Genomic DNA, 19,998 nt, shown 5'->3' with positions numbered 1-19,998 from the left:
GTACTGGTGGCATGGAGTTCTTAGGGCTTTGATTTGTGGTTTGGTTAGCAACTTCAACTTCATTAAGAATCCATGAAGGAATGTCCTAGTAGAAGTGTGCCTTTAGCTGGAGAGTTTTTGTCAAAACAGATATGGGAAGAAACCTAATTTGTATCAAGATGAGGATTTAAAGTTAAGGTAGCCCTCGAAAAAACTGAGTTTCCCTTTCTTGTCTTTCTCCTTTCCTCCAGTTTCTTATCTTTTAATCGACTGCCTGTAAAGTGTCTGCATTGGACGCTGAGGGGCCCCTAGGCCCAGCCCCAGGGGAATCACAGGGCAGGTCTCAGCTCATTTCAGTGGCTCCTGGATCTCCAAGGATTTAACGTGCTTGGGTTCATTTAACTTGAGAAATTGACAAGAACCAAGTACATTAAGAAAGGGTGAATTGGGCACCCTTTCAGCTGTTGAATCATTTAGGAGTTCATTTGTGCAATATTAAAATTTGAAAACCTGTAGGCTTTGGTTTATATCGTACTAGTAACATGTGATCACAAAAAAAGAATCATTTTGTAGCTGCATTTTTGTGTGTGTTATTTCTGGCCGTTTTTAGAGGTTACTACAAACCATACATGTAGTTTGTTTGTTGTAAATGTAGTTTTTTAGAAGAGTACTGTTAGGGGTGGGGAGCCCCTGATCTTTCTGCTAACCTTCTACTCAAAATGCTTAAAAAAGGATTCTTCCTGCTTTCATTTGAGGCGTATGGAATTTCTCTTTTAGTTACTATTATGCAGTCCAATTAATTTAACATAAAGGATTAAGGACTATGATTTTCTTTTCAAATCTTTATACAGTTTGGAGGGAAATTGGATTTGGGATGGTTAAGGTTACAGTTGTACCAGCTAAGGCTGGTAAAAGCTTCTAGTAATAGAGAATTCACTCCCAAAATACTTAGCCCAAATGTTTCCTCCTGAAAGTTGAGTTTTGTTTGTCTCCACTTCCCCGGAGGTATTTTCATTTTATTGGTAAGAGGAGATGTGTGGCGTTTTCCCACTAAAGAACTGAGACCTTCGGAAGGTGTTGGGTGGTGGTAAAGTATTTATTTGGTAGTAACTACATTTTCCCCAGTTTCTTGCACTCTGTTGTTGACACTGATATTCTGAGTTTTTTGTTTTTCCCCTCTTCAGAAGAGAGGTGTGCTGATAAGGAAATAGTTTGTAATTTTACCAAAAAGGATCAGACAAAACAATTTGTCTGAAGGTGCAGTAAGATTTCAAGAGGTACAGGTACACCTCATTTTGTTGCACTTCACAGATACTGTGCTTTTTACAAATGGAAGGTTTGTCGCAACCCTGCATCCAGCAAGTCTATCAGTGCCATTTTTTCCAATGGCATTTGCTCACCTCATGTCTCTGTGTCACATTTTGGTAATTCTCGCAATATTTCAAACTTTTTCATTATTATACTTGGTATGGTGCTCTGTGATCAGTGATTGTTGATGTTACCATTGTAATGGTTTTGGGGCATCACAAACCACGCCCATAATAAGATGGTGAACTCAATAAATGTGTTTTCTAACTGCTCCGCTATCTGGCCATTCCCCTGTCTCTCTCCCTCTCCTCAGGCCTCCCTATTCCCTGAGACACAACAATGTTGAAATTAGGCTGGTTAATAACCCTACACTGGCTTCTAAGTGTTAAAGTGAAAGGAAGAGTCTTATGTCTCTCACTTTAAATCAAAAGCTAGAAATTATTAAGCTTAGTGAGCGAGGCATGTCGAAAGCCAAGATAGGCTTACAGTTAAGCTTCTTGGACCAGTTAACCAAGTTGTGAATGCAGACGAAAAGTTCTTGAAGGTCTCCAGTGAACCTGGAATGATAAGAAGCAAAGCAGCCTTATTGCTGATATGGAGAAAGTTTTAGTGGTCTGGAGAGAAGATCAAACCAGCCACAACATTCCCTTAAGCCAAAGCCTAATCCACAGCAAGGCCCTAATTCTTTTCAATTCTGTGAAGGCTGAGAGAAGTGAAGAAGCTCCAGAAGAAAAGTTTGGAGCTAGCAGAGGTTAGTTCATGAGGTTTAAGGAAAGAAGCTGTCTCCATAACATCAAAGTGCAAGGTGAGGCAGCAAGTGCTGACCTAGAACCTGGAGCAAGTTCTTCAGAAGATCCAGCTCAGATCATTAATGAAGGTGCGCACTAAATAACAGATTTTCAACATAGATGAAACAATCTTCTTCTGGAAGAAGATGCCACCTAGGACTTTCATAGCTAGAGATGAAAAGTCAATGCCTGACTTCAAAGCTTCAAAGGACAGGCTGACTCTCTTGTTAGGGGCTCATGCAGCTGGTGACTTAAGTTAAAGCCAGGGCTCATTTACCATTCTGAAAATCCTAGGGCCCTTAAGAATTATGCTAAATCTACTCTGCCTGTGCTCTATAAATGGAACAACAAAGCCTGAATGACAGCACATCTGTTTACAACATGGTTTCCTGAATATTTTAAGCCTACTATTGAGACCGACTGCTCAGAAAAAGATTCCTTTCAAAATATCGCTGCTTGTTAACAACTCGCCTGGTCACTCCCGAGCTCCGGTGGAGAGGTGCCACGAGATGAATGTTGTTTTCATGCCTGCTAACACAGTGTCCACTCTGCAGTCCACGGATCAAGAAGGAGTTTCGACTTTCAAGTCTTACTATTTAAGAAATACATTTTGTAAGGCTGTAGCTGACATAGATGGTGATTCCTCTGATGGATCTTAGCAAAGTCAATTGAAAACCTACTGGAAAGGATTCACCTTTCTAGATGTCATTAAGATCATTCATGATTCTTGGGAAGAGGTCAAAATACCAACATTAATAGGAATTTGGAAGAAGTTAATTCCAGTTGTCATGGATGACTTCAGTGGAGGAAGTAACTGCAGATGGGATGGAAATAGCAAGAGAAGTAGAATTAGAAGTGGGGCCTAAAGATGGGACTGGATTGCTGCCATCTCATGATAAAACTTGAACAGATGAGGAGTTGCTTCTCATGGATGAGCAGGGAAAGTGGTTTTTGAGGTGGACTCTACTCCTGGTGAAAATGCTGTGAAGATTGTTGAATTGATAACAAAGGCTTTAGAATATGACATAAACTTAGCTGATAAAGCAGCAGCAGAGGACCGACCCCAATTTTGAAAAAAACTTCTAGTGTGAGTAACATGCTATCAAACAGCTTTTCATGCTACAGAGAAGTCTTCCGTGAAAGGAAGAATCAATTGATGTGGCTTACGTCATTGTTGTCTTATTTTAAGAAATTGCCGGGAATTTCCTGGTGGTCCAGTGGTTAGGACCCTGTGCTTTCACTGCCGAGGGTGCGGGTTCAATCCCTGGTCGGGGAACTAAGGTCCGGCAAGCCGCGCAGCGTGGCAAAAAACTAAAAAAAGAAAAGAAAAGAAGAAAAAAAGGAAATTGCCACAGCTACCCAACCTTCAGTAACCACCACCGTGGTCAGTCAGCAGCCGTCAACACAGAGGCAGGACCCCCAACCAGAAAAAAGATTATAACTCTCTGAAGGCTCAGATTAGATAGTTGGCTTCTAACAATGAAGTATTTTTGTTAAGGTGTGTACATTTTTTTTAGGCATACTGCTATTGTACGCTTAATAGTGTATAGCTACAGTATAGTGTAAACATAACTTTTATATGCACTGGGAAACCAAAAAATTCTTGTGACCCGCTTTATTTTGAGATTTGCTTTATTGCGGTGGTCTGGAACCAAACCTTCAATATCGTTGAGCTGTGTATGCCTATATACTGCTGCTTTTTCTATAGGATGGCTGAAAATTCATTTTTATTTTAAACAGTGTTAATTTCATTTTCAAATAGCCTGTTCAATATGTTTTTTGTTTTTTGGGTTTTTTTTGGCTGTGTTGGGTCTTCATTGCTGCGTGCGGGCTTTTTCTAGTTGCGGTGAGCGGGGGCTACTCTTGGTTGCGGTGCGCGGGCTTCTGATTGCGGTGGCTTCTCTTGTTGCGGAGCACGGACTCTAGGTGTGCGGGCTTCACTAGTTGTGGCTCACGGGCTCTAGAGCGCAGGCTCAGTAGTTGTGGCGCATGGGCTCTAGAGCGCAGGCTCAGTAGTTGTGGCACACGGGCTTAGTTGCTCCGCGGCATGTGGGATCTTCCCAGACCAGGGCTCGAACCCGTGTCCCCTGCACTGGCAGGCGGATTCTTAACCACTGTGCCACTAGGGAAGCCCCTGTTAAATATGTTTACCTTCGAGCTCTGGGCACCTCTGTGGGCAAACTACCTTAATTTTGAAGCCACGGATCCAGTTATTAATCTGAAAAGACACAATAAGTAATTTAAATATTTTCCCTATGTTTTTGCTCTTTTCAGACACCCTACTTGTAAAGAGAAAGCTCTTGGGAGCTGCTCCTAAGAAGTGGTTCTTCGTCCTGTATTGACTCCCTGCCCCCGTGAACTTCTGTATCCCAGTGTTTGTCGCAGCAGCACAGTGACGTTGGTGTGAATAATTGATTGTGGTGTCTCCTCCTGGAGACTGTCAGCTTTGTGAGAGCTGGGCCCGTCTCCTTGCTCACCATTGCATCTGCAGTGTCTAGCATCACGCCAGGCGCACGGTCAGAGTTCAGTAAATAGTTGTTGAATAAATGCATGATGAGTGACTGGGATTAAAGACCTCTTCAGCATTCACAGTCGAGTGTGTGTGTTATGTGTATTACCCCGTGGGTGGTGCTAACTCCGTTCTCCTTGAATTGTGTGTGTTTTATTAGGGGATGTGGACTGGATCCCAGTGAAAGAAGCGTTCTCTATAGATTTGTAGGCTTTAGATTGTAATAATTATATTAATAATAGGATCCTAGAAATAATTTATTTTAGTTCTCCTACTTTATAGATGAAGAAACAACCAACCATAGGACTAAAATGATTTAGTGGTTAGGTGACTGTGTCAGGATAAGCTAGTCTTGAATCCAGGCCGGAGTTATTCCTACTCTTACCTCCCCTTGAAATATGGTCAAGAGTATGTTTATTTAATCACTGCTTGCCCAGGGTATAGGGTATTATAAAGGGAAGACAGAAATTCTTCAGTTGAAGGAGATTACTCTGTTTTTTTGACATTGCTACTTTTGCTATGGCTAGCCTTATGAGGGTCTTCATAAAAATGCCTTAAAAAAAAACACCACAAAAAGATCTTGGAGTCCAGTAATTTCATTTCCTGGTATAAGTATATTGCCAAAGAATTATGAAAATTTTATTCCAAAAGAAACTCCATCTGACTAAGTAGTGGAAACAGACTTAGCAAGTTTGAACAGTCGTACACAGTGTGCTTTCCCCCAGTTGTTGATAAGAAAAGTAGGTCATCAGTATAGAAAGAGTATTTTGAAACACATTGGTCATTAATTTTTAAGTGAGAGTGCTGGGCCAGTCGTGGCGGTAAAAGTTCTGCAGTTGGGATGAGAGCTCTTGGGATTAATTTGGCTCTTTGAAGAGAGAGGCAGAGTCGAAATTCCGAGCCTGATCTCCTGTGGGGCACTTGAGCGAGATGCTGGCAGCTCAGAGGATTCTACTCAGTTCCACCGTGTTGTCTGGGCAGGCAACGCCTGCTGCTGTCTCTGATGGGGGTTTCTTCAGCAGTCCTTTCTCAAAGCTCCAGGGAGGGGTATAGTGGGTGTGTTTATAAAGATGCTGGTGATAAGCAGAAAACTGGGAGATAGAGGGATTGTAAACATGTCATCCTGACACATTATCTTCTGAAAAATCTGCTCTTCCTTTGATAATGTAATAAAAAAAAATTCTGTCATTGAAGAGCTAGAGATGACCCCTACAACCTTGTAATTTCATGTGTTAGTAACTGTAAAATTCATGTCGTGTCATTCTTCTTTATTTTAAGGGAGTTCCAGGCCCTTTTCGGGCATCTTTTAGTTGTAAAGCGTCTCTCTTTAACACAAGTGTGAGAGTCGATTTGAGGATTTGGGGTTTCTGTATTTAGGATCTTTATCTGTTGCTATTTTGCTGTCCATGTCATGCTCATTTCTTTTTTTTTTAAATTTCAGCCTTACTGAGTGTAGTTGACACACTGAATTGTAAGATATTTGAAGTGGGCCTCGTGGTGATTTGATGTACGTACGTAGCTCGTTTGGTCTCTTGTCAGACTGCGTTTTCAGCAGTCACTCTCAGAGCTGCACGTCTCACTCCGTCATCGGGGAGTGGGGAGCGCCTGTGTTGATGGCAGGCAGCCCCCACTTCTTTTTGTAACCAGTTCCTAAAATGAGTACAAAATTGTAAAGTGTGAAAGTAGGAGTTCTTTTCTCAGAAAGCTTTAAAAAGAGTAAAAGCCTGTCCGTTGCACCTCACCTTTTAGAACTTGTCCTTGATGTGTAGATTCCAGCCTTTTAGGCATGTCGGTTCAGGCTCTTGGACAGTTGAGCACAGAGCCCTCTGGCCTAAGCCTGAGGGTCTTCAGTCAGAAGCAAAGATTGGTTTCTTTTGGCACAGCTAATGCGCTCTCTCGTTGGTCTCAGCATATGTGAATGCGAACAGCCAGTTTGTGTATTGTATAAAGTGTGAGCCAAGCGCAGTTTCCTATTTAAAAATGGCACCAGCAGGCCAGGTGGAGCTGTGAACCGTGGAGGCAGCACCTCATGGAGCGGTTCTGAGAGGTGTCACTGGCTGACGTGGGAAAGCCAACCTGTATGTGTGTGTGGAGTTTATCACTGAAAAAGTATGAAAGTTCGGGGGGTGAAAAGTTGAATTGCCCCGTACTTTGTGGTTCGAGGTCATCGTGTCTCTCTCCAAAGTCCTTTATCTTTGGCCGAGTCACACAGTGTCTCTGGGCTGAAAATGAAAGGCTGGAGCTGGTGACCCTTTTTATTCCAGGCTTCTGTGAGGACCCAGCCTGGATGTTTCTTGGTAAATCCGACTTGCATTTCTTTGTCTTTTCATTCCAAGAAACGTTTAAAAACCAAAATGATAATGGGTTCTTGAGTCGAAACAAAGTGCACTTAGAGTCGGTATGCCTCCTTCTTGGCATTTTAACCTAGTACCTGGGTGGATAATGGGCTGAAAGCGTTTGGAAGGCTATAATGAGCGTGAATTTTCACCCTTTACTTTCGCCATTCTTGGTGTCATGATAAATTGAACCAACATAAGGGCTGTTCCATACTTGCAGTCAGTTGTCTTAAGTGGAGTGCAAACCTTTCAGCCTTAGCTGCTATGTATGAGGAATGTTGTGTATCTATCTGACTTTCTGCTGTGCTTTATATAAAGCAAATTGTTGCATGTGGTCTTTTTTCTTCCTTCGTAAAACAACCTCTATTAAAGTAGGTAAATTAGGCGTATTTTTCTTGAGTATCTCGTATATGAATCTGTTAATTAAGGAATTGGATGCAGTACAAATGATTTGTTAGGTGAACTCTTCAAGTGTCACTGATGAATTTTGTTTAAGGACATTAAAAAAAAAGCACAGCCGTCTGATATCCAGAAATGATGAACGTTGAATTTTTGTATTTAATCAGAGCACCTCCTGTATTTGCTTTTGGTGTCTGCTTTCTGGTGAATGTGTCTTCTACGTAGGCTTACATATTACCTTTCCAACTTCTTACAAAGAATTTTTAACTGTTGGCATTGACATTTAAATAGCTGATTTCGGGACGTTTGTTTCCTCCTCTGCTGTCCTGCTTGCCACTTTCTATTAAATAACGTGTCCGATCTCTCCCACATTAAAAAGGGCCAGAAAAGCATCAACTTAGAGGGAATGTGTTCTTTCCCTATTGGGACGTTCTGGAGTCTCCTGTGGTTGCCGCTAGCTAGCGGACGTGCTCAGCCTCCTGAGTCCTTGAGTAATTGACGCTCTGGAATGGTCTCAGCTAATGTGCCGAGCAGGATTTTGCTGCTAGTAGGGGTTTTCCTGTATGTGTTCCTAGCAGGATGTGTTTCCTTTCATACAAACCATAGAAGTGCATCTGCTGGAATCTTTAAACAGGAAAATGTCAAAATTGTCGTCATTTTTTACGAGATTGATGGAAGTAGAGAGAATAGAGAACAGGTAGTAACATTTATTCAGGTGTTTTGAGTATATTTTATTTGGTGCCATTACAGTATTGTAAACACCCTGTCTTGTCTACATTTTTCCCTCCCAATACCCAACACATTTCTTGTATGGCCTGTGAAATAAATTTTCTCTGTGTGACTTGACTAGGCAGTACCATAAGAAGCACGCCTTCACACTCTCCTAGAGGTTGAGGATGATCAACCGATGTAAGATGGAAATTTTCTTTTGAGAATGATTTTTAGCAAACTTTACTCTGAGGCTTGTAAAATAAGTCCTTAAACCATGGACCTTATTTTTACAGCTTGTTCTTGGTTAAGATGTTTACCCAACATGTAAAGAAAATTTTAATCATTTTTGTTTCCTTAGATGAGCTGTTAAGTATTGTGGATATTGGTAGTCAGCTTTTAGATTTTCTTTATTTGAAGCTGAAAACAAGAATATATTATCTACTCATTAGAAATTTATGTGGGAATGTAAAATTGATGCAGCCACTATGGAAAATGGTATGGAGGTTCCTCAAAAAATTAACAATAGAGCTACCATATGATCCAGCAATTCCACTTTGGGGTATTTATCCAAAGGAAACTAAATCACTGTCTTGAAAAGATATCTGCACCCCCGTGTTCACTGCAGTATTATTTACAATAGCCAAGATAGTGGAAACAACCTAAGTGTCCATTAACAGATAAATGGGTGGGAAAATGGGTATGATGGAATATTATCCAGCCATTAAAAAGAGGGAAATCCCGCCATTTGTGACAACATGGATGGATATTGAGGGCATTATCCTAAGTGAAGTAAGTCAGATAGAGAAAGACAAATATCTTTTCAATATATCAGGGGTCCACAGCCTGTTAGGAATCAGGCCACACAGCAGGAGGTGAGTGGCAGGCAAGCGAGTGAAGCTTCATCTGCTGCTCCCCATCGCTCGCATTACTGCTTGAACCATCCCCGCCACGCCACCTCGCCTCGGTCCATGGAAAAATTGTCTTCCACGAAACCGGTTCCTGGTGCCAAAAAAGGCTGGGGACTGCTGCTGTATATCACTTACATGTTGAATCTTAAAAATGAAAACAAAAACAAAACAAAACTCAAACTCATGGGAACAGCACATTCTGGTGGTTGCCAGAGGTGGTGGATTAGGGGGGTGGATGAAATGGGTGAAGGGGTCTAAAGGTACAAACTTTCAGTTATGAGATAAGTAAGTCCTGGGGATGTAATGTACAGCATGGTGACTATAAAAAAGATAGATAAATTAAAAAGAGGTTTACTACGATGGCTGCTGGACAATCAAGACTTAACTCTTGCTTGGCCTTCAGTATCATCTAGAAACTTGGGCAGAGGAGACATGTGTCTTTGTTTCTAAAACTGAGGTTTCAACCACATCCCAGAGAGAGCATTTCATAGTTGGGCCTGTGCTCTCAACCTGCTTTCACACTGTCTTTCAAAGACACATCAGTTTTTATTATAATGAAAACCATTCTAGAATAGTCCCAGTCTTATTGGAAATTTGGTCAGAATGATCAATTGCATATTATAAGGCCTTGGGTAAGGTTTGTAATTCCCAACATTTTGTGGAAATTAAAAACCACGTTGCATTTTTTCTAAAATCAGTTTATTTTGAAATTTGTAAACATTTCTTTCATTTGCTTAATGAATGACTTATTGCTACATTGTCTCCCTCTTTATTACTACGAGGATCCTTTATTACTGTGATAATCGCTAAGAAAAGGCCCTATGCAGTTTGAAGAATTTGTACTTGAAAGACTTAATGAGCAGGCAACCTCTCCAAGGTTGAACTCTGACAAGACATTTAAAATTGAGGACTTCCCTGGTGGTCCAGTGGTTAAGACTCCGGGTTTCCACTGCAGGGGGTGTGGGTTCTATCCCTGGTGGGGGAAGTTATGCATGCCTTGGGGTGTGGGCCCCCCCCCACACATTGAACGTACTCTATCCTTGGACTTTGTGTCTATGTATTAGTTCAGGATTCTTTCATTTACTCCTTTTAATATAACTGAAAATTAGATTTCTTTATAAAATGCTTTAGTTTTGGGGACACTCTAGTTGTATAATTTGGAACAAGATATTTAATAAAAGAATGCCTAAGTTTGATGATATGACCGTTTGGAAATTTATAGCCAAACGTTTAAAAAATTGGTGAAACACTAATACCATTTGATAATGCAGGCCTCTTTCTTGAGAAGAGGGTTTTTTTTTTTCTGTAGTAAACAGCATGCTGAGGTGGGAGAACATAAAATTTTGTAAAGGTTTCTTGATAACTGATACTAGTTCATTAACGTGAAAATCATACTTTTGGCTCATAATCAGTAGGAAATTGATTTGGGTTTTCTCCCTTTGGGTAGGGAAACCTATTAGCAGTCTCTTCAATAATAATTGTTGACATTTATTGGACAGTGCTTATTACTATGCTTCAGATTCTGTGCTAGGTACTTTGCAGATTTTTAAAGAACAGCTTTACTGAGGTATAATTCACATATCATACAACTCACCCTACTTGAAGTGTACAGTTCAGTGCTTTTTAATATGTTCACAAATATGTGCAACTATCACCACAAATTACAGAATATTTCCATCACTTCGGAAAGAAACCCTGTGCTCTTTAGCTGTAACCTCCTATTTCGCAGTACCCCTTCCTCCCCTCCAAGCAACCGCTAATTTACTTTCTGTGTCTCTAGGTTTGCCTATTCTGGGCTTTCGTGTGAATAGAAATCATAATATGTAGACTTTTGTAATTGGCTTCTTAGCGTAATATTTTCAAGGTTTATCCAAGTTGTAGCATGTATTAGTAAGTACTTTATTTTATTTTATTTTTTAAATATTTACTTATTTATTTAGGCTGCGCTGGGTCTTAGTTGCGTCATGCAGGTTCTTTAGTTGCGGCATACAGAATCTTTAGTTGTGGTGTGCGAACTCCTAGTTGCAGCACGCATGTGGGATCTAGTTTCCTGACCAGGGATCGAACCTGGGCCCCCTGCACTGGGAGCTCAGAGTCTTAGCCACTGGACCACCAGGGAAGTCCCCTACTTTTTTTTTTTATTTTTAATTGCCAAATAACATCCCATTGTGTGGATATATCACATTTTGTTTTTCCGTTCACCCAGTGGCTATCCAATATATGGGTTGTTTTCACCCTTTGGCTGTTGTGAATACGCTGCTATGAAAATTCCTGTACAAGTATTTGTGTGAATACCTGTTTTCAGTTCTTTTGGGTATATTCTTAGTTGTGGAATTTCAGGGTCACATCATAACTCTGTTTAATCATTTCAGAACTGCCAGACTGCTTTCCAAAGCAGCTGCACCATTTTACATTCCCGCTACCAGTGTATGAGGGTTCTGATTTCTCTGCATCCTCATCCATGCTTGTTATTCTCTGGCCTGATATTAGCCATCCTAGTGGGTGTGAAGTGGTATTTCATTGTGGTTTTGATTTACATTTCCCCAATGGCTAAAGATGTCCAGCACCTTTTCATGTGCTTATTGGATGTTTGTGTATCTTTTTTGGAAAGATATCTATTCAAGTACTTTGCTCATTTTTAAATTGGATTATTTGTCTTTTTATTATCGAGTTGTAGGAATTTTTTATGTATTCTAGATACAAGTGCCTTATCAGATATATGATTTCCAAAAATTTTCTCCCATTCTGTGGGTTGTCTTTTCACTTTCTTGATGGTGACTTTGAAGCACAGAGGTTTTTAATTTTGATGAGGTCCATTTTGTACTCTTTTTATTTTGTTGCTTGTGCTTTTGGTGTCATATCTAAGAATCCTTTGCCAGATCCAGGGTCATGAAGATTTATTCCTATGTTTTCTCCCAAGAGTTTTAAAGTTTTGAGCCCTTATAGTTATATCTTTGATCAGTTTTGAGTTAATTATTTTATATGATGTGAGGTCAGGGTCCAGCTTCTTCTGTATGTGGCTATTCAATGGTCCCATCACCATTTGTTGAAAAGACTTATTTTCCCCCCCATTGAATGGTTTTGGTACCCTTGTCGAAATCGCTTGACCGAAGATGTACGAATTTATTTCTGCACTTTCAGTTCTATTCCGTTGACCTATATGTCTGTCCTTGTTCTGATTTTGTCAGATTTTTGTGAGATGATCATGTGATTTTTGGTTTTTATCTGATGGATAGATGTTACACTAGTTGATTTTCAGATGTCATACCAACCTTGCATTGTGGGATAAGTCCCACTTGGTCATGGTGTATAATCCTTTTCATATGTTGCTAGATTTGGTCTGCTAGTATTTTGTTGAGGATTTTTGTTTCTATATTTATAAAAGATATTAGTCTGGTTTTCTTGTGATGTCTTTGTCTGATTTTGGTATCAGTAATACTGGTCTCATAAAATTTGTTTGGAAATTTGTTCCCGTCTATTCTTTGTAAAAATCTGTGAAGAACTGGTATTAATTCTTTAAATATTTGATAGACTTCAGCAGTGAAGCCATCTGAACCTGGGATGTCAGATGTTGTTTTTAATTCTTATGATGGGTATCATCCCCTTCATTTTATAGATGAGGAAACTGAGGCTCGTAAAGGTTAGTGGCAGAGCTGGGATTTGAATCTGGATTACCTTATGTTAAGTACTAAGATGATAACAATAGCCGACATTTATTGTGTATTTAGTTACGTGTTTTTAACCGGACAGGGTACTTTAACGAAATCATCTCCTGCTATAGTCCCGTTAGCAAATGCTCATTTAATGATCACTTCAACTTTATATGTAATGTACCCATTTCCAGACAGAGAATCTGACACTTAAGCAGATTATGACTTTGCCCTACTGAACCACGGCCAGGAAGTAAATGGTGCAGCTGTGCTTCTCACTCACAAGGTTGCCTGACTCTGGAGCCTGCCCTCTTAATTGCCTTTCTCTATTGTGTGCAGCAAAAGCAGCTGTGCCACATGTGGGCAGCTGAGCCCAGATCAGATTCGACCTTGGATGTGAGTGGCCTGGCCCAGACAGCACAGCACTCACTCCAGGAGCCCCAGCTTTTCTCACTCTCTCTGCTCTGTAGCTAACACTGTCCTCCATGGTTGTAGCAAAAGAACCTATCATTCTGACTTCGTGTAGTTAGGTGAAAATTTGTGTAACATATGTCACTCTGTGTAATACAGAAATGACTTTTAAAGGTGTGTCAGCCAGCTGGCAGATTTGTGTGATGTCTTTCAGTGAAGACATTCAAAGCACTTTCCATATTTATGGTAATATTCATATTGTTGGTGAGATTAGATGGTATCTTGGCCTATTTGAGTGAAGAGGAAAGATTGTCTCCATTTTTCAGGTTGAAGGGCTTCCTCAAATGTCCGTTAACATTGAATCGTGGGCCCCAAAAAGCTGACCCAATGCCTGTGTGGGTAGGGGGGCTGGGTGGGTGGTGGACCTCACAGAGGGTGGTGAGGGCTGACTTCCTGTGGGGCAGGGTGGGTGCTCTCTCAGCAGGCAGCCAGCCTTCTGGGAGCTCCCAGAACACAGGGCTGGAGGCTCCGCTGCACAGGACCAGGTCGTCTGTGTGGTGCCTGCGTACCCATGCTCACCTGTGCTGGTGTTGTCCTGGCCAGGGCCTGCCCTGTGGCTTCTGGGGCGGGTGACGGGTGGCCCCTGACTGTGCAGCACTGGAGGAGCAGAGCTGGGTGTCTAGCTGCTCCTAATTAGGCTTTTGGTCAGTTTTCCCAGCAGCCCCTCTCCCACATCTGTTTCCCTTCTGAGCGCTCGGCGGTTTCACAGTGGGCCTGGGGTCCTTCTGTGAGCCGCTCCTCCTGAGACCTCAGCTGAGTGGAGAACACTCACTTCTGCCAGTTACACTTGCCTGACAGCTTTCCTCTTCCACAGTTTTGTGGTCACATTTGCTCTCTTGTAGGCTCCTTTCCAGTGTCCTTTCGCTTGTCCTTTGGTGTTTATACCAGCTTTTGTTCCTTCCCTGTCATTTTGTTAGGATTTCAGGAAGGAGTGGAGGTAAATGCCATTTGTGTTTCTTTTGTAAATTACCTCTTCATGTCTTTTGTGTAATTTCCTACTGGGATTTTCATGTTTGGAATCTATAAAAACTTTATATATGAAGGATATCAACTCTTTGGCATATGGTGCAATTCTCCCTCTTCTTTGTTAACTTTACTTTTGAAACACTTGCTGGAAGGTAATGGCAGGGATTCCAGCTTCTGCTGACTTGTGCTGATGGTCGGGTAGGGAAATGGATCCTGAGACCAGCTGGCTGTACATTGGCTTTTGTATGGATGTGCTTTTCTTTTGGTTTTCACCACCTCGTGGAAGCTGTCTTATCTCCTCCAGTTTGAGAAGTATTCATACTGTTTCACAGATGGAGGACCCCGGCCAAGTGGAAGCAAGTCATTTGCCGTCTCCTCCACCAGGTGCTCTCAGCCTCTGGTCCTGGTGGTCAGCTGGGAGGTCTGGCAGCAGCTGGGCTGAGGAGCACACCTGCTCACCAGCCTGCCAAGGCTTTGTCGCCTCAGCCCAGCCACACGTCCTAGGCTTGGAGAGAGGCCGCTTCTGCACATGCCTTGAAAGGGTAGAAGGAGACTGGCAAAACTAACTTCTCTCCTTTTGTGCTTAGCAGTGGGCCCAGAGCCACGCGGAAGGGAATTCAAGGGGAGGAATCAGCAGCAGCCCCGCATGTGTCCCATTTGGCACAAGTGGACAGGTGTTAGTCAGCCCTCCTGGCCTTGGGGATCAGGGCGACTGGTTTTCAGCTGAGCTGTGAAGGTTTGACTGTGTTCCATCTCCACTTGTGTTTTCCCGTGGCTCCCTCCTCCCTAGCCAGCGTGAAGGGAATGTCCTGGCATTAGCAGACAGGAAAAGGACCCTGCGGTGCAGCCCAGGAGACCTCAGGCAGGTGGGGCCGCTGATCCTAAAGCCTGAACGCTGTCAGTGCACGTCAGTTGGACAACCCAGTGGAAGCTGGGGTCCGAAATGACCCATGAGGAAGCCTGGGAACACCAGCTTGGTGTCACTTCCTGTCCCCTAGGCCCTCTGGTTTACTTGGGAAGTGGCTGTGGTGAGTGATCAGCTCTGACATCCTGGTTTCCGTTACCCTCCCTGAGTTTTTCTGTTCCTCTGTCTCACTGCCGCTGCCGGGATCACTCCAGGCCTTTCTCAGGCCCGGTTCACCATCACAGCCTCTTAGCCCAAGCCCTTGCTTTTCGCTTCTTGCTGTCTAGGAGGTCCAGTGTGCTAGCGTCAGGCCTCTTGTCATCCTCATCTCTACTTCCCATTAAAAGTTTTGCTACTCTTTTCCAAGACCTGGCTTCTGCCCCATAGTAGCAGTCAGCACCAGGAGTTTGGTTCCGAGTTGCTCTGATTGTCCTGCCTGTGTTGGAAACCTTTTGAAGGCAGGGGTGGTTTGCTTGTGTTGAATTCTCCACTGCATGTAGTTGGTCTTGTGGAAACACTCGTGAGCAGGCTCCGCTCTCAGACCAGAGTGCTGATGTCTGGGGAGAAGCTGAAAAATGGAAAAATTGCCTTGGCAGACTGAGGAAAAAGCCACAGTATCATAATTTGTGGGAGGAGGGATTCCTCAGTTTCAGGTCTATCAGATAACTTCACTTTGGAGTTTTCTTATCTGTAAAAGGGGAGGGCGGGTTAGAGTGGATTGTCTTTCCATTCCCACCCAGCTCTGAAGGGCTAATTTCTCTTCATTCTTTACCTTGATCTTTCTCTTGAAATTAAAACTGATGAGTTGCTTCTGGATCTTGAGTTAAGAAGTTTTCATTTCTTTGTCATTCTTGCCCCGACACATTTTGCATTTTTCTTTGGGTACGTGCTGCTGAAGGAAATTTGGATTTGTCATTTGGCTACATTTTAGGAGAGCAGACAAAAATGCCATACTATTCTGTTTTTTTTTTTCCAGCTTTTCATTTGTAGAACTAAAGCTTTCACTCAGGGGCATGATTTTAATATACTTTTTGTTCTCCCACAGACACGATGAGGCGAGTGGTACGACAGAGCAAGTTTCGCCATGTATTTGGACAAGCGGTGAAAAATGACCAGTGTTACGATGATATCCGGGTTTCTCGAGTGACCTGGGATAGTTCCTTTTGTGCTGTCAATCCCAGATTCGTTGCCATAATCATAGAAGCGAGTGGGGGAGGAGCGTTCCTTGTACTCCCTTTGCACAAGGTAAGTCATCTGACTTTCCATCCTGTGAGACACCCTCCGGTAATCTCTGTTTAGTCTGTAATAGATTGATTTTGGAGATTGATAGTCACTAAGCCTTGTGTGATTTCTAGGACCATTAGACTTGGATGTAATTGAGCTTAAGTTCCACACGCTTTACTAACCACATCAGTTTTTCTCTGACAGAGAATCATTGAACAGAATGGCAAATTCTGTTCTGGGTGTGCCCTCTACGGATGAAAAAGATTCTTATAATGATGCTGTGAGCATGGACAGGCACAGGAATTTTATGATTTGGTTCATAATCATCCACCTTTCATAAAAGTTTTTCCCAAAAGTGCAATTTTAGAAACAGTTATGTTTTCAAATGGGCAGAAATTGATAAGATTGTAAGAGAATCTTTTTGGTGTGTGAGGTCATGAGGACTGAGACTTTTTGGTTTTGCTTTGTTTTTGGTTTTGAATGGTAAATGGGACGAGGGCTCAAGAAAATGTCCCCAAACAATGCAGATTTCAAGTCTGGACAGTAGTAGGTTTCAGCATAGGATCTAAACAGCGTTAACAAGCGGTGGAAATAAAGGCTCTTTATTGAAAGTGGCTCTGTGTGACTTTGAACCCGCTGGGCTTCCTAGTTCTCCCTTCTCCTGACTTTATCCTTCCAGAGAGCCCTCTCCAGTATGGGGGAGAAGATAGGAGATTTGTAATTTTCTGCCTGTTCTTGAAAATTGTAGATGAAAGTCTGTACTAGCTTTAACAGGAAATCCCAGAATTGCAAGTAATGGGGGGTGGGAAACACCGTGAAGAGAGATCTTGGAAAGAGTCATTTTCTGATTAGCTTTTAGGAGGAGAATAAGTTTGGTGAGTCCTGAGTCCTAATGATAAAGATGCAGATGTTGGGTCATGTTAACAGCTGTTTCCACTCTGCTGGGAACAGTGGGTCTCCCTGAGTCTGAGCCATGCCTAGTAGAGGCATGTCTCATCATAATGGACCATGTGATTCTGAAAGTGGTTACAGTAACATGAATTTCTGTCAGAGTATTGTATTTTGGTGTTTTTTCCTTAGGAAAACTCTTGCTGGGAAAACTTCCAATTCTCTTGTACTTCTCATTCTCTCAGATGCTCATGACTAACTTGTTTTATTTTAACATCTGATTTGTATCTCAGTGGCTGGATTGATGTGATATTACACAATAGAACCATCTCACTACAGAGGAGATGGATGCCTTTGGGGAACAAATCTGACATATGTTTCCAAACGTACTTTCTTATTGGCGAAGTTGTTAATCATGTTTTAAAGGAGAATCTTTTCATTAAATTGAAATTAAATTTTCTACTCAGATACTTTTGCTTTTGTGGAGGAGATTGTTGTTTCAGTGGTGAACAATACATTACACTATTGTAGCTGTACTTACCTGATTTGGGAGTGGGGGTTGGAGTTTAATGCCAGTCGCGTTTGATCTCCATGACTTTCTAGTCAATTTGTTCACCAAGAGCAAGGAGCATTTGGAAACTTGACTTTTCAGTGGTGGGTCTTATGGCAGCCAGCTGAGAAGACACCTCAGCTTGTCAACCAAGGTCAGGCACTGAAGTACCATGATCTCTTTTGAGTTCAAGAGGGATAAATTTAAGACTTTTTGCTTCAAAGAAGGAGAATAAGCCAATTAAGAAGCTCCAAATAAACTTTTGAACGGCTAATCTTCCTCCACGTTCAGACAGTTCTCTTCAAGTCCCACATTCACAAAAGGCTCTGTGAGTCCACCTTTGCTTTCACAAACCATGGGAAACTTAGAGTTACATTTATACTGTTTAAGGGAGCCCTGTGTGCAGGTCCTAAGCTAACTGGATCTTGTGCTTTGGTTTTCAGTTGCATTAAGTGACCAATACCTAATAAATAGGTTTTATTATTTTGTTCTTCAACCAGCTGTATAGGAATTGGGACAGAATAAGTTGCTTCAGAAATTATCATGTTTGAACAAAACGTTGGTTTTTGGAGGAGCCTCGAGGGTCTGTCTTTTTCCCAGGCTTATAATACATTCTGTGTGGCTCTACTCCTTAAATATTAATTTGTGTTGGAGGAGGTGACATTGGCATAAACTAAGCCCAGTGACACCCATTGGAAATAAGGTCAGTACTTGGGGTTATCGACTTTTATAATCGACGGATTCACACGTACTCTGGGATTTTTGTGTATTAAAATGTGTATTGAGCCCTTAGGGTCAGTGTGGCGTCAAGGAAGGAACATGGGTCTGGAGCCAGGGGTTCAATCCTGTCTTGGTCACCGACTTGTGGTGAGACGTGGATATGTCATTCTGTCCTTATGCTCTCCCATATCTCTATCTGTAACATGAGGGGCTATATATAAAAGTGATTTTCTAAATGGTTCTGAAGAACCTAGGGGCAGGATAAAGATGCAGACGTAGAGAATGGACTTGAGGACACGGGGAGAGGGAAGGGTAAGCTGGGACGAAGTGAGAGAGTGGCATGGACATATATACACTACCAAATGTAAAATAGATAGCTAGTGGGAAGCAGCCGCATAGCACAGGGAGATCAGCTCATTGCTTTGTGTCCATCTAGAGTGGTGGGATAGGGAGGGTGGGAGGGAGACGCAAGAGGGAGGGGATATGGGGATATATGTATATGTATTGCTGATTCACTTTGTTATAAAGCAGAAACTAACACACCATTGTAAAGCAATTATACTCCAATAAAGATGTAAAAAAAAAAAAAAAAAAAGTGGTTTGCTACCCAAAATTCAGCAGAGGAAACACTGTTGTTCCTTTTTTTTCCCTCCTTAGTGCTAACACGTAATTTTGGGAAGTAGATGCCTTTTTACTCGTGGCTGCTTTTCCGCCAAGGGCAAGGCTGAGCCCAGCAAAGAAAAGTGGTCTGTGGCTCCTGTAGACAGTTCTGTGTCTTGGGAGCTCTTAGAAGGATCCGCTGTGATGGCAGGGCCTAGCCCAGAGCCCCGAAGTGTCAGGTGACACCCACCTTTCTTTTCTTCCTAAGACCCTGTGCCTTGACTACTTACTATCTAGGTTTTTAGAAAATAGAACTATGTTCCACATTGTCAGAAAACCTACATTTCTGCCTGCTTTAAAGGGCTGATTGCCCTCTGGATATCTATTTCCTTATAATTTTGGTATAATAATGAATATTTGAATAAGGATCGTAAGTTTTACATTTTTACAGATATTTCGTTGTTCATATAGTACGAGGTCTTCACTGTTCTTTGACTATGCACATGTGGTTTGATTGTCTATAGACTGAGTGTCTGCTGGGTTCCTTCTTTGCTCTCCAGGAGCACTGCGTCTACTTTTCATTGTGGTCAGTTTCCTGACCACCCCACGTCCCCCAGGAGATTGCTGGTACTGCGGTGTTTTTGTCTCACCTTTAGAAGTGCAGCCTTGAAGGAGAAAAACATTGGGGACCTGAACACATGGTGAACCCATTGATCCTAATACAGGACTCTGCCCTGGAAAAGAGATCCTACAACTTCAGTGTCTTGGCAACTTTGAAATAGTTTTACAGTGAGGTGCTGCTTTTGTTTAAAGGCAAAGAAAAACCAAATTCCCACATATAATAAGAAGTGATGCTTGAAATGAAGATTGTGGGAAATGATGCTCTGGGTGTGTATTGGGCTCCTGTACGTGTTGATGGCAGTCTAGGATTTCTCTAAACATGAACTTAAGGAGGTGGGTATGGTTTTTAATCACTGTCTCAAGAGACTTCTGGCAGTGTGTATGTGTATGTGTGTGTGTGTGTGTGTGTGTGTGTGTGTGTGTGTGTGTCTGTCTGTCTGTCTGTCTGTGTCCCCCTGCTGTTTTT

The 19,998-nt window shown here is 42.1% G+C and overlaps 1 protein-coding gene across 4 annotated transcripts in view; it reads left to right on the top strand.

Annotated features, from left to right (window-relative positions):
• CORO1C (coronin 1C) overlaps positions 1-19,998 on the top strand; it is an 80,803-nt gene that overhangs the window by 12,086 nt on the left and 48,719 nt on the right. For 3 of the 4 annotated variants that reach the window (XM_082353396.1, XM_082353397.1, XM_082353399.1), the window contains exon 2: positions 15,975-16,174. In XM_082353396.1, coding sequence (XP_082209522.1) covers positions 15,975-16,174 — 200 coding nt within the window. Of the gene's footprint in view, positions 1-4,349; positions 4,592-15,974; positions 16,175-19,998 lie in introns of all 4 variants that reach the window. The other variant, XM_082353398.1, reaches the window with a different exon arrangement.

Source organism: Balaenoptera borealis (assembly GCF_965194805.1).
Source record: "Balaenoptera borealis genome assembly, chromosome: 14".
NCBI classification, from domain to species: Eukaryota; Metazoa; Chordata; class Mammalia; order Artiodactyla; family Balaenopteridae; genus Balaenoptera; species Balaenoptera borealis.
The sequence above is the reverse complement of the archived record's forward strand: the minus strand, read 5'-3'. Positions and strand labels throughout refer to the sequence as shown.